General features: G+C 40.4%; 1 protein-coding gene across 1 annotated transcript in view; it reads right to left on the bottom strand.

Moving 5' to 3' along the window:
- The window catches only part of ADAP1 (ArfGAP with dual PH domains 1), a 200,169-nt gene that overhangs the window by 130,838 nt on the left and 55,310 nt on the right, over window positions 1-14,021 (bottom strand). The window contains exon 3 of the mRNA XM_044660092.1: window positions 11,894-11,985. Within this exon, the coding sequence (XP_044516027.1) occupies window positions 11,894-11,985 (92 nt within the window). The remainder of the gene's footprint in view (window positions 1-11,893; window positions 11,986-14,021) is intronic.

The raw sequence follows: 14,021 nt of genomic DNA, 5'->3' as shown, positions 1-14,021 counted from the left end.
GGTTGGGTCTCTCTGCCTTAGTTCCTCAAACCATAAAACAAAGGGGTTGGACCTCTCTGCCTCGGTTTTCTCATCTGTAAAGTGAGGGGGTTGGATTCAATGGCCTTTAAGGCCTCTTCCATTTCTTAATCTGTGATCCTATGAAATACACATAAGGCTCTGAAACAAAACTCAGAGTTTGAGGAGACCTTAAAAAATAATTTAATTGGGGGTAGCTCAATAGCTTAGTGGATTGAGACCCAGGCCTAGAGACAGGAGGTCCTGGGTTCAAATCTGACCTTAGATTCTTCCTATCTGTGTGATACTGGCCGAGTCACTTAACCCCCACTGACTAGCCTTTACTGCTCTTCTGCCTTGGAACCAATACTTAGTATAGAATGAAAAAAAAAAAAGATTATTTAATCTAATTCCATCATTTTATAGAGGAAGAAACTAAATCTTGGAGCCAGCAAATGACATGATCAGGGTAGTCAATGGCAGAGATGGGACTTGAACTCAAGATGAACATTTTTTTCTTACTATACCATACAAAAGCCCTAGAATTATAAATATGAACTCTGAAGTGGCATCAGAGGTCTTGAGTTCCAGCTCCTGTGACGATGAGGTCTTGGGGAGTCTCTGGGCCTGAATTCCTTTTTCTGTAAAGTAACAAGGTTGACCTGGATGATCTCTATGGTCTTTTCCAACTCTCAATTTTCTGCCCAATACAATGAATAACTTCACAGCAGACAGGCCACAGCCAAATCACAAGCAACTAAGGCCAAGAAGAACCATGGAGAGATTTCAGGAGCACCGTGCCAAAGAGGCTGCCAAAGCCTCGGCTGGGGAGGCCAGTGCCCTGGCTGGGAGGAAAACCACTCATTTCTAGCTATAAAAACTGAATCTACTCTTAGAAGCTCTTGGGAAGCAGCTTCAAAATGTATTACACTTGCCCCTACATCTCACAGGAAGCTATGAACAAAGATGTTGGTTTCCATCAAATAATAAAAGTGAGAAAAAGCTGTTACCAACTGTTTCCTTTCCCAGATGTGAAGTTCAAAATACAAATGAATTTTTTAAAGAATGACACGTGGAGAAAAACCTGCTACCCACATACTCCCTGCCTGGGAGTCCGAGGACTTGATCTGGGTCATGTAAGAACCAGGCTAAATTTTCATTTTTGGTTGGGTAGGACTCCTCTCACCCACACAGACCTTCAATTTAAAAATAAATGATACTTAGACTCTATGGAGCAATTCTGGTTTTTCTTCATTTGTTCCAAAGCCTTTTGTGGCGGTGTTCAGATCTTAGTTTGCCTGTGTGACCTTCTATGGGGCTGCCCACATTACTCGAATGGTTCAGAACTGTCAAAAATCAGGCAGGGTTCGGCTAGTAGCAGAACATGCCAGGCTGGGGGTGGCCAGAGTCCAGGTAGACAGAGGGATGAGGCAGGTGATCAAGGAAGGACTCAACAGTGGGTAAGGAGGACACAGAGAGGGGCTTAGCTCATTCTATTCAACTTTTAAATCAATGGATTGAATGAAAACATAGTGGAAAGGGAACAAGCATTTATTATTATTACTGAAACCCTTTACCTTCTTCTTAGAATCTATACTAAGTATGGGTTGCAAGGCAGAAGAGCAGTAAGGGATAGACAATTGGGTTAAGGGACTTGTCCAGAAGCACACAGCTAGGATAGATCTGAGGTCAGATTTGAACCCAGGACCTCATTTTTCTAGAGAACAAGTATTTTTAAAGTGCCTACTATATGCCAGGTACTGTGCTAAGCACTTCACAATTATTATCTCATTTGAACCTTATAACAACCCTGGAAGGTTATTGTTGTTAATTATTATATTACAATTCTTATTCTTATTATTTTATAATATGTGTGATTATTATATTTGAGGAAATTATATCATAATTGAGGAAACTAAGGAATACATAGATTAAGTGATTTTTCCCAAGGTTCCTAAGGCTGGATTTGAACTCACATCTCCCAGATTCCAGGTTCAGACCTCATTACTGCTCTTCTAGATGCCCAGTTGGCATGTTTAATCAAATTTGCTGACTGCAAAAAGTTGGGAAGAATAGTTAATATCCTGGAGAATTTATCACAAAGCCAGAACAAATGACCTGAATCTAATAAGATGAAACTGAAGAGGAATAAATGTAAAATCCTGTCCTGGGGCTCAAAAAATGAATTATGTAAAGATAGGATAGGAAGAAATGAGGCTAGACAACACACATGGAAAAAAACAAACAGACTAAAAACAAAAAACCTAACACCTGAGGGGTTTTAGCAGGATGCAAGATCCCTATGAGTCAGCAACAAGACAAGTAAGTTAATTAATTCCCAAATTCCTTTCCTATAGCCCTGGAATGCAGAACAAGGGAGGGAGGTTATGAGCCTCACTATATCCAACCTGAGTTAGAACTCATTTCCACATTAGAGGAAGGACACTGTCAGATTAGAAAAGTTTCAAAGGGAAGATACACAGAGATTCCAAACTATGCTATAAGAGTTCCAAATTTTCTGCCTCTCTCTGGCCCTTCTCCTGGCTCATTGAGAAGGCAAGCAAAACCTACTATACCTGAGAAGTCATGCAAAACATATTTCTATGTTAGTCATGCTGCCAAAAAAAAAAAAAGGCAGAAAAATAAAGTTAAAAAATGCTCCAACCTGCACTCAAGAGTTCACTAGTTTGGGGGCAGCTGGGTAGCTCAGTGGAGTGAGAGTCAGGCCTAGAGACAGGAGGTCCTGGGTTCAAACCTGGCCTCAGCCACTTCCCAGCTGTGTGACCCTGGGCAAGTCACTTGACCCCCATTATCCACCCTTACCAATCTTCCACCTATGAGACAATGCACCGAAGTGCAAGGGTTTAAAAAAAAAATTTATAAAAAAAAAAGAGTTCACTAGTTCTCTCTCTGGAGATGGGGTAACATTTTTTTTTTTTTTAAATCAGGAGTCCTTCTAAATTGTCTTGGATCATTGTAGCAGTTAAGATTTTCACAGTTGATTATTATTACCATATTGCTGTTATTGTGTACAATGTTCTCTTGGTTCTACTCGCTTCACTTTACATCAATTTATACAACTCTTCCTAAGTTTTTCTGAACCTGTTTTCCTAATTACTTCTTATAGAAAAATAGTATCCCATCACAATCACATACCATAACTTGGCCAGCTACTCTCTAATTGATCACTCAATATCTAATTAGATAAGAGGATCTGTTAAGGAAACTGAGGACATTTAGCCTCAAAAAGAGGAAACTTCATGAGATAGTAACCAATGTCTTCAAATATCTGAAGAAACCTTCAAGTGTATTATTGTAACATGGGAGCAAGATCAGATTTATTTTTTCTTGGGTCTGAGAGCCAAATCTTATAAGTAGGATGTAGATGTACAGGATAACAAATTTCAGCTGTGTAAAAGTGAAATTTGGGAGATGCCATCTAAAAGTATATATATTTTCTATGGACACGTGGGAACTATCAAACTACATTTCCCGTGGTCCAATGGGTTTCTGTTTCCTGTTCTTTGGGCATGGGGACGCCTACGTCACCACGCAGAGGTCAGTTTAAATCTCCTGGGTTAGGAGGGAGTCTCTCTCTTGGCTAGCAGACTCAGGAAGAGACGGGAGGTAACAATAATGGCTGGGGCGGCAGTTTTAAATTCTTATAAGCGCTTGGTCTAATGACTTTATCTATCAGCATGGCTTTAATTAAAATACTAATTTATATTATTATATCAGCCTTTATTATTTTTTATCTTAATAGCTGGCTGAATGGGAAAGTCACCTAATAATTCGAGCTGCTCAGAAGTGGAAAAGGCTTTTGTGTTTGAGAGCAAGGGCTCCATCAGTGGTGGTCTTCCATCAGACAATGGATATTAACATGTTGGAGAAGAGAGGATGCTAATTCAGAAAAGGGTTGGTATCTTGGATGTTCTCCAAGGTTTCATCCACCTGTGGGGTTCTACGAGGTCCAAGTACATGATAAGTTCGCATCTAAAAGGAATAGCAGCTTATGTGGCCAAGTCAGCCAGGGAAACTTGAGTCTTTGGAAGAACTTGGGAATGGAAAAGTAATCTTAGAAATCCTGGAGAACTACCCAGGGAACCAAAACACACACTAAGGCATGGAGTGATGCAGTAGGATGTGAGTTAGGCATAATGATATAATTTGATTGGAATACGAAACTATAGGGGAGGAAGCTCCTTCTCCTAATGAAGATGGGCACTTTCTCTGCATCTTACTATCTTGGAGATGAGGCAGCTAGGTAACACAGTGGATAGAGCTCTGTGCCTGGAGTCAGCAAGACCTGACTTCAAAACCAGCCTCATATACTTACTAGCTGTTGGACCCTAAAGAAGTCACCTAACTTCTGTTTGCCTTGGGTCCTTCGATTGTAAAATGGGGACAATAATACCTCCCAAGGTTGTTGTGAGGATCAAACAAGATGATATTTGTAAAGTGTTTACCATAGTTCCTGGCACACAGGCACTATCTAAATGCTATATATCATTGTCATTATGGTTATTTTTATTATACTATTGTCCTAGAGCTGTGAGAAGTTAAAATGATTGGCCTAGGGTCATTTGGCTTGTATAGAACAGTAGCCACACTTGAACTCAGTTCTCTTGGCTTTAAGAATAGCTCTCAACCCCCTATGCCAAGCTGTTTCTTTGGTTAAAATGAAAGGTATCAATGAAGTTTTGGGGCAGCTAGGTGGCACAGTGAGTTCAAATCTGACCTCAGACACTTACTAACTGTGCTATGCTGGGCAAGTCACTTCACCTTGTTTGCCTCAGTTTCCTCATTTGTAAAATGAGCTGGAGAAGAAAATGGCAAACCACTCCTGTATCTTTGCCAAGAAAAACCCAAAATGGATTATGAAGAGATGGATATGACTGAAAATGACTCAATAACAAAACAATAAAGTGGTTTTTAAAAAAATTCTCTTGGTTCCCAGAAAACTGGGACCAGGTTTCTGTAATTTAGCTGTAGAGGGGGAAACGATGAAAATTTAGTGGTGAATATGATGATGAAATAGGGTGTGAGATAGATGGAACATGGATCAGAATACTGTGTCCCTGAGGAATGAAAATTATCTTTGGAAGAATGGGTTGTTCCCAGCCTGTGGAAGAGAGAACTGACACTTTAAGGGGGAAACTACCACACAACACTGTGCCAGAGAAACAACAGTTATTTATAAGCTCTCGGCTTTGATAATTCACAAATACACAGGTGTTAACTCTTGATCTGGCCTCAAGTCAAACTAAGAACAAGTGAGCAACCTTTCTAAACAAGTCCTCCCATTACCAGCTAAAATTTCCGTGGGCTTTATGGTTTGCAAAATACATTACAAATGTGAACTCATTTGATCCTCACAACAGTCTGGGGGGGGGGAGGATGGGGTAGGTGCTATCATTATCCTCAATTTACAGGTGAGGAAACTGAGGTAGAGAAAGGTTATGTGCCCAGAATCATACAGTTAGTTAAGTGTTAGAGGCAGGATTGGGACTAAGTTTGACTTGACTCCAATTCCTGTCCTGTGTCCACTGTGCCACCTACCTGCCTACTATCAGAAGTAGTTATGGATATAATTAATTGCCCTCTTGGCAGAGGCAGCTGGGTATCTCAGTGGATGGGGAGCCAGGCCTGGAGATAAGAGGTCCTGGGTTCAAATGTGACCTCAGACACTTCCTAGCTGGGTGACCCTGGGCAAATCACTTCTCCCCAGTTGCCTAGTCCATACTGCTCTTCTGCCTTGGAATCAATACAAAGCACTGATTCTAAGACAGAAGTAAAGGTTTAAAAAAATGTTTGTTTTGCTGTGGTAGTCTGGAACCAAATTTACAATACCTCCAAGGTATGCCTGGAAATGTTAAACTGAGTGGTATCTTTGGGGATTGGACCACCAGCACCCCAAAGGTAGGGATCATATTCTCCTTCCTTCATCATTCTGCACCATGCTGGTCTGAATCTCTGTCATCCAAAGTGAGACCATCATTTGATCCACAAATATTTAATTCTCCCATTGGCCATTCTTGGCAAGGAAGACAAAGAATTTTTGGCCACCAGGGGGCTCTGAGATTTTTCTACCTATGCCAAGATTCTGAAGGTCACAGAAGTACGTGAAACATCCATCTGTAACATTCGGTCAAGAATAAAGACAGGCCTAAGTGCCCAGGGCAGAAGTTCATGTCTATAATAAATGTTTATCGAGTATCTACTGTGTACAATGCCTTGTCCTAGGCCCTATGGGGGATAGGAAGATGAATGAAACATAGAATCATAGATTTAGAGCAAGAAAGGCTCTTGGAGGTCACTGAGTGGAGCTCATTCTACCCATGAGGTCCTGACACCCAGACAGATTTTGCAATTTGCCTAAAGTCACACATGTAGCATTTGGTAGAACCATAGTCCCTACCCTAAAGGAGCAAAGTGGAAGGTTAGGAGAGTAGGATAGGGAAGGGAAGGCTCCAGGTTTCCCTTTCTCTGTCTCTCTGTCTCTGCTTCTGTCTGATTGCCCATCTGTCCATCTGTCTGTCTCTGTCTCACACACACCCACACACAAATATCTACCATGTAAGGCAGGCTTAAAGGAATCTGGACAGTAGGCCTAAAAGAAATCAGGCAATAGATACCTAGCCTGATATTTATTAGACTATTCTTTTTGTTTGATTTTTATTGGAATCTGTATCTAGGGCAAGGGGAACAGGGGAAGGTAAGCACTCTCTCTGTGCAGTTAGGAGTTTATTTTTTCTTTATACGCAAGCAGGAGAAATCATTTAGCCTACTAGCCATCAAGTGTTTCCTGAGAGAACCAACTCTATATTAATATATCATTATTAATGAATAATAATTAAATTATAATAATAGTAAAAAATTTTAAAAAAAGATGAGCTTTTTAATAACTGCTTTTATCAACCTGTTAAGTAAGTCATGCAGTTACAAAGTATTAGAAAAAAAAANTTTCTTTATACGCAAGCAGGAGAAATCATTTAGCCTACTAGCCATCAAGTGTTTCCTGAGAGAACCAACTCTATATTAATATATCATTATTAATGAATAATAATTAAATTATAATAATAGTAAAAATTTTTAAAAAAAGATGAGCTTTTTAATAACTGCTTTTATCAACCTGTTAAGTCATACAGTTACAAAGTATTAGGAAAAAAAACCCATGAAATTTCTGTGTTTTTTTTTTTTCCTTAAAAAAGGGGGGAAGATGGAGAATTCTTTCACTGTATAAATAATATCTGGTACTTCATTGGGACTCTAGAGCTCATTTTTGTAGCACCTACTATGTACTAAGCACTTTACAAGTATTGTCTCATTTTATCCTCACAGACAACCCTGAAAGGTAGATGCGATTATGATCTCCACTTTATTGTTGAAGAAACTGAGGCAGAAGTTTTCTCAAGGTCACACAGCTGGTGAGTATCTGAGGTCATAATTGAATTCAGGTATTCCTTTCCCCTCACCCCCCTTACTTTCTGACCTAGTAACAACTCTAAGACAAAAGGGTAGAACTAGGCAATGGGGGCTTAAGTGACTTGCCCAGGGTCACACAGCTAGGAAGTGCCTGAAGCCGGATTTGAACCTAGGACCTCCCATCTCTAGGCTTGGCTCTCCATCCACTGAGCCACCCAGATGCCCCCACTAAGTTTCAGTCTTAATGTGGGAAACCCCTCAAAACAGGTGATCCCCTTATATAAAGGAAAGGTGAACCAACTCAGCCTGGAAAACCAAGCAGGTCAAAATTCTTGTGCCAGTCAGAGTAGTTCACTTTCAACTAAGGTGAGATGGGAAATCTAGCTCTCCCCAAAAAAGGGTGATGATAAATCCCTGCCTTGCCTGACTCAGACTAGTTGTGAGCATTCAATGACATCATAGATTTGGACTCAGAAAAGTCCTAGAAGGCCATCTAATTCAACGGATAAAGGGGAAGGGAGGAGAACAAGCAGTTATGAAGTACCTACTATGTGCCAGGCTCTGGGCAAAGCACTTTCCAAACAGGATCTCATCTGATCCTCCTGAAAGCCCAGTGAGGTAGGAGCAAAAAAGATAAGGAATCGCAGAGTGATAGATAAGAGATGTGCTCCAAGTCACATAAGCAGGAAATGTCAGAGAGAGGATTTAAATCCAGGGGCTCAAGTTCCAAAGCCAAACAGGGCTATGAATGCATTTTGTAACTCCAAGACATTATTCAGATACAAACGACGACGATGAAAATTTTAACAACGACTCATGGTGGTTTGACTTAAAGAGACTAAAATAAAATGTCTTCAGTTCTAGGCTGAAGTAGATTCAGCAGCCACCAACCACAAGCCTTCCCCCACCGCCCCCCGGAATTGTGGATAAGCAGAATCTGATGTGGGTTTGATTTGCATAGAGCTCTCTCCACGTGGGGAGTTCCAGTTATGAATCAAGATGAGCACTTAGCCCGAGCTCCATGCTATTTCTGAAATTGATTTTTGCCATCATCCACCTACACAATTCCTCCCTGGTCCACAAAGCTTGCAGGAGCCCCTTCTGGACCTTCCAGGACTCCCTTCTCATCTCCCACCTCCAGGTGAGCATCTGGGCTCTGGTTTACCCTCTCCCCGCCACTGCCCAAACTGGAATATCCTCCTTTTTACCCTCCCAAGTCCTAGGCAGACTTCATGGTCCATTCTCAACTCCTTTTTGGAAGTCTCCCCTGTTTTTGACCTCCTTTATCCTTACTTTGAATTCCTGCCACCCTGAGCCCTGAATTAGACGCTGTCCTGTACTTTGCAGTAGCTGTCCCAGGTGGCAACTCTCAGGGAGGACTGAACACACAGCTAGGTGGAACAAAAAGTGGAGTCAAGGAGACCTGAATTTCGGGGGAAGCTGAGTGACTTATGAGACCAAAAGATGGGAAGTTATATACAGATCTAGTCTCTGACCCAGAGTTGCTGAATTTCCAGGGCTATGCTCCCTTTACTGGACACCAGGACCTCTCTGAGCTTTATCCTACAGGGAAGAAAAAAAAAGACTCTCCTTTGGGGATCTCTGTGCAAATCAGACCCACAGACCTAGTGGGGGAAGGCTAAGTCACTTCTAGGAAACTAGGGATACCCTATTCCAAAAGAATGTGAGCTGCTTAGGGCAGGGACTATTTCAGTTTTGTTTTTTGTGCTCCCCTCCCTGCCAGTGCCTAGCACCCTATCTAGCACAAAGGAGGTGCTTAGAAGGCCAGGGAGATCGATGAGACTTGTAGTGGTCAGGGAAGACCTCATGGAGGAGTAGGACTTATGTTGGTTCTTGAAGGACCAGGATTTAGAAAGTGAGAGCTAATGGAAAAGAGACCAACTTGAAGGAACATACTGTGTACTCGTGATGTTTTTGTTCTTAGGGGAAGTACTTATTGCTGAGGGACAAAGATCACAGACTTTCATGGTACTTCTGAGCTCTCTGAACTAGGGCAAAGCACTTAAACGTCTGAGCCTCAGTTTCCTCACCTGAAAAATGGGGCAGTTGGAGGAGACAAACAACCTTGAAGGAGTTACAAACTCTCTGATGGCACTGACAACCAACTGTGGTTTCAGGGGATCCACAAGAAAGCATGGCACCCACCTCCTGACAGAGGGGATGGAGTCATGGGGCAGAAGGAGACATAATTTCTGGATCTGGTCAATGAAGGAATTTGTTTTGCTTGATGTATGTGTGTGTATGTATAGATATCTTTTAAAAATATGTATAATATGTAATATATTTTATATGTATATAATATTTTAATGTTTTATATATTATGTATAATATTATGCACAATATATTGCATGTAATATATTTTATATTATTGATACCATATTTGTGTAATTTCATATATCATATATAATCAATATAATTTAAATGGTATACAATGTATTTTACTATGTATCCACACATTGTATATATTTTATATACTTTTTGATATAATATGGGCATATTTTATATAACATACTAGACATATATATAATATACTTTCTCTCTTAATAACAACTCTAAGACAGAAGGGCAAGAACTAGGCAAAGGAGGTTAAGTGACTTGCCCAGGATCACACAGCTGGGAAGTATCTGAAGTCATATTTGAACCCAGGACTCAATCCACTGAGTCACCCAGCTGCCCCCCTGACGTTCACTTTTAAGAGAAGAATGTAACCAATCACTAATTGATGCTCTTGACTCCTTGTTTCATCGGTCAGTAGGAGGCAATGGCATAAACGTATCCCAATGAAGGCCATCATTTTCAGACACTTAAATCCTCTGGTTTACTGTGAGGCAGGACCGACTTGGTAACTGACCAAACAACTGTAATGCATGAGGAAGGATTTAGGAAGAGGAAGTGAGCAAGGAGAAACGCTCCCTAAGTGGCCACAGTGTCAGCATGTGACAAGGATACATTAAAATACAGTGTCCCAGCCATCAGTTTATTAAGTTTATTTTCTTTTAAACCCTCACCTTCCATCTTAGAATCAATACCAAGTATTGGTTCCAAGGCAGAAGGGTGGTCAGGGCTAGAAAATTGGGGTTAAGTGACTTGTCCAGGGTCACACAGCTAGGAAGTGTTTGAGTCCACATTTGAACCCAGGACTTCTCGTCTCTAGACCTGGCTCTCTATTCGTTGTGCTACCTAGCTGCCCTTATTAAGCTTTTTTAATACCTACTTTCTGGAACTAAAGACAGAAAGTTGGACAAAGCTTCATCTTCTCCCCGTCCTCGCTTTACATCTAAGAATTCAAATGCTTCTATTCTGAGAAAATCTTTTTTCTATCATCCATTGTACATGTATTAAGTATCTATTATTTGCAAAGCACTGTGGGTATCCCAAAGAGAAATAAGTCACAGCCTTCAAGGATGATATAGTCTAATTAAGCTAGAAAAATAATTGCAATTCGTTAGAAATTGGTCATTTCCATGCAATGCATGAAATGCTGCAAGACTTCAGACACAAGGAAGGTAGATTCTCTCCTAAGTCCTTGCCCAAAGGTTGCTTCTTGCAACATTTGGTGCAATGCATAGGGGCAGCCTCTGTGGAGTAAACACAGTAGGTCTCTTTTAAAGATCATCTCTTCAGGGGCAGTTGGGTGGCTCAGTAGATGGAGAGCCAGGCCCAGAGACAGGAGGTCCTAGGTTCAAATCTGACCTCAGATTCTTCCTAGCTGTGTGGCCCTGGGCAAGTCACTTAACTCCATTGTCTAGCCCTTACCGCTCTTCTGTCTTAGAACCAATACACAGTATTGATTCTAAGATGGACAGCAAGGGCCTTAAAGAACACAAATAAAGATAATTTCTTCTCTGATCCCTCCCTTGGATGATGGCTTCACTGACACTCATAGGACCCCCAAATCCATGAAGAAACCACTGGTATGATAGGTACTTCATATTTTGCCACTTGAGTGTGAAGCATTTTGAGGGCTGGCAAGAACTTTTTCTTTTTGTATCCTTAGTACTTAGCACATAGTGTTTCATAAATTATTTTTCATTCATTCATTCATTCAGCATAACAAATATGCACATACTTCCCATAGACCTACGTGGTTGTTAACTCTTCTCCCATCCCCCCGAAAAGAAGAAACCAAAAAGAAAATGAAAACAATAGTTAACAATTGACATTTTTATAGTCTTAATAACTTGGGGTCCTGGGGAATTCAGACCCTATTGACTTTTCCCAGTAACATCCACTAAGAGTTATTAAATAAAATCGCATGCATGGTATAGACCACCTACATAAATCCAGAGGAAGCTAGCTTTGAAGAGCCCTTTCTAATTGAATCTACCCAGGTTTTTTTTTTTTTTTAAAGGCATAAGCCCAATAGTACAATTACACAGGCTCCAGCTGCAAGGGTAAATAAATTCCATTTCCCAGCAAAAGAAAACAAAGCCAAACCTTTGTTACTTACTGACAGTCGGAAAACGTTGGCTTGTAGTAAAATGATGGCATTTTCAATTCATACTTGGCCCTTCCTGCATTATTTCCATTGCAAGCCATAAACTGCAAAAGAAGGAAAACAACAGACATTTATGAAACTTTACATCCTGTCCTTTTCTTTTTTCTACTACACACTAATGACATTTAAAAAAAAAAAAAAGAAAACAAATGCATTCTGGCCCATAGACCACATAGCCTACCATTTCATAAACCTAATAAAAAGGGTGAGGAGGAGGGGCGGTGTTGACATTGTAGAGACTTCCCAAGACCATACTGTACTTAAAACAGGGTAGGCTCTGAAGAACAGTCAGTCTGTTAGTCGGTCATCAGGCATTATGCCAGTCACTGTTTGAAACACTGGGAATATGAAGAAAGAAAAAACAGTCCCCTTAAGGGGCTTACATATTAATAGAGGAAAGGGGAGGGTATTTAATAAGGTACCTCCAAGACATGGACAGAGTAATATCTGGGAGCAGAGCTGATTGCTGGATTTGGTGTATTTATACTTCAGAAACTGGCAAACACTACAAGCCAGGACTTGATTGTTTTACATTGATAGTTTAGAGTTAAGAAAGTGATGCAGAAAAGGTTAATAATATAGATTAAACTTCAAAGTGTGTCATGTGGCCCTGGTTGTTCAACATTTACCAGCATACCCTTGGATGAAAAGTTAATCTCTGAGGGAAACGAACGGGAAAAGCATCAGAAAATGGGAGAAGAATTAGTCAAATGTGGAGGTTGAAGGCCATCAGAATTCATTGTCTCTGGCCACTAGTTGGTTTTATCTCTAGGGAGCTTCAAGACCCAAGAATTTACTATATAATGGATATGTGTGTGTGCGTTCATGTGTACCTCATCTATCTAACTGTCTATTATCTGTGTCTGTCCATCCATTATCTATCCTTTTATCTGTCTATTATCTATCTTGTCTATCTATTATCTATCTAGCTATTTGTCTATAGCTTTGTCTGTCTGTCCATCCACCCACTTACCTTTCTTTCTACCTACCTATCCATCTCTATCTATCTCTATCTATCTTTATCATTTGTATCTATTTATGTGTATGTGTGTATATATACACACACATATATAAATACATTTATATACACACATATAGAGACAGTACACTCATATACATATTTGACTCACCATATATGTGTGTGATTATATATGTATATATACATACACATATATGAATTGAATTTTCTCTATATATAGAGCAAGAATGTGTGTAAAAATATACTATACTAAGAATTACAGAAATATATAGGGAGAAAGAGCAAGAGAAAGAGAAAAAGGGAGAAAGAGAGAAAGAGAATGAGAGAGAAAAAGAGAATGAGAGAAAGAGAACAAGAGAGAAAAAGAGAGAGTGAAAGAGAAAGAGAGAAAGACAGTGAGAGAGGGAGAGAGAGAGAAGGAGAGAGAGAAGGAGAGAGAGAAGGAGAGAGAGGGAGAAAACAAGAGAGAGGGAGAGGGAAAGAACAAGAGAGAGGGAGAGAGAAGGAACAAGAGAGAGGGAGAGATATATTCCCTTGATTTGTAGGTCATAATTAAGGTCTTACAGTAATGTCTGGCCGATTAAACATTATGGCTTTGTTCGGGGAATTATTACTGGTTTTCAGATAGCACTGAGTCAATGGGCTAAAAAGAATCTCAAGAGGGCCCCTATAGCATTCCCATCACCTCACTTCCCTGCCATACCAGTACCAGCTCCAATGTTGGTTATGGTGTATATAAAAGAAGTGGGTGACCATTTAGGCTTTAAAAGGATGAAGATTCTAGTAGCTTTTTTTGAATTCTTGGTGACACTACAATAAAATGGATGGTGCATCATTTGCTGATGACCCCAAAGTTTGAACAACCAAATCAACAAGTATCTACTGAGTATCTATTATGCACACGACCCTGTGTTAGGATCACTACAACTGTTTTGACAACATACAAGAGTTATCAAGGCATAGTGCATAGAGAGCTGGTCTCAAGGCTGGCCAGATCTGGGTTCAAGCCCTCTCTTTCTCATACATACTAGCTGTGTGGCCCTGAGCCGTGCCTCTCTGCAAATATAAAGTGCCTAGGAGGTGCTATCCTACATTGGTGGT

Source organism: Gracilinanus agilis, chromosome 1, assembly GCF_016433145.1.
Source record: "Gracilinanus agilis isolate LMUSP501 chromosome 1, AgileGrace, whole genome shotgun sequence".
NCBI lineage: Eukaryota > Metazoa > Chordata > Mammalia > Didelphimorphia > Didelphidae > Gracilinanus > Gracilinanus agilis.
Note: the sequence above shows the minus strand (reverse complement) of the source record. Positions and strands in the feature narration are given on the sequence as shown.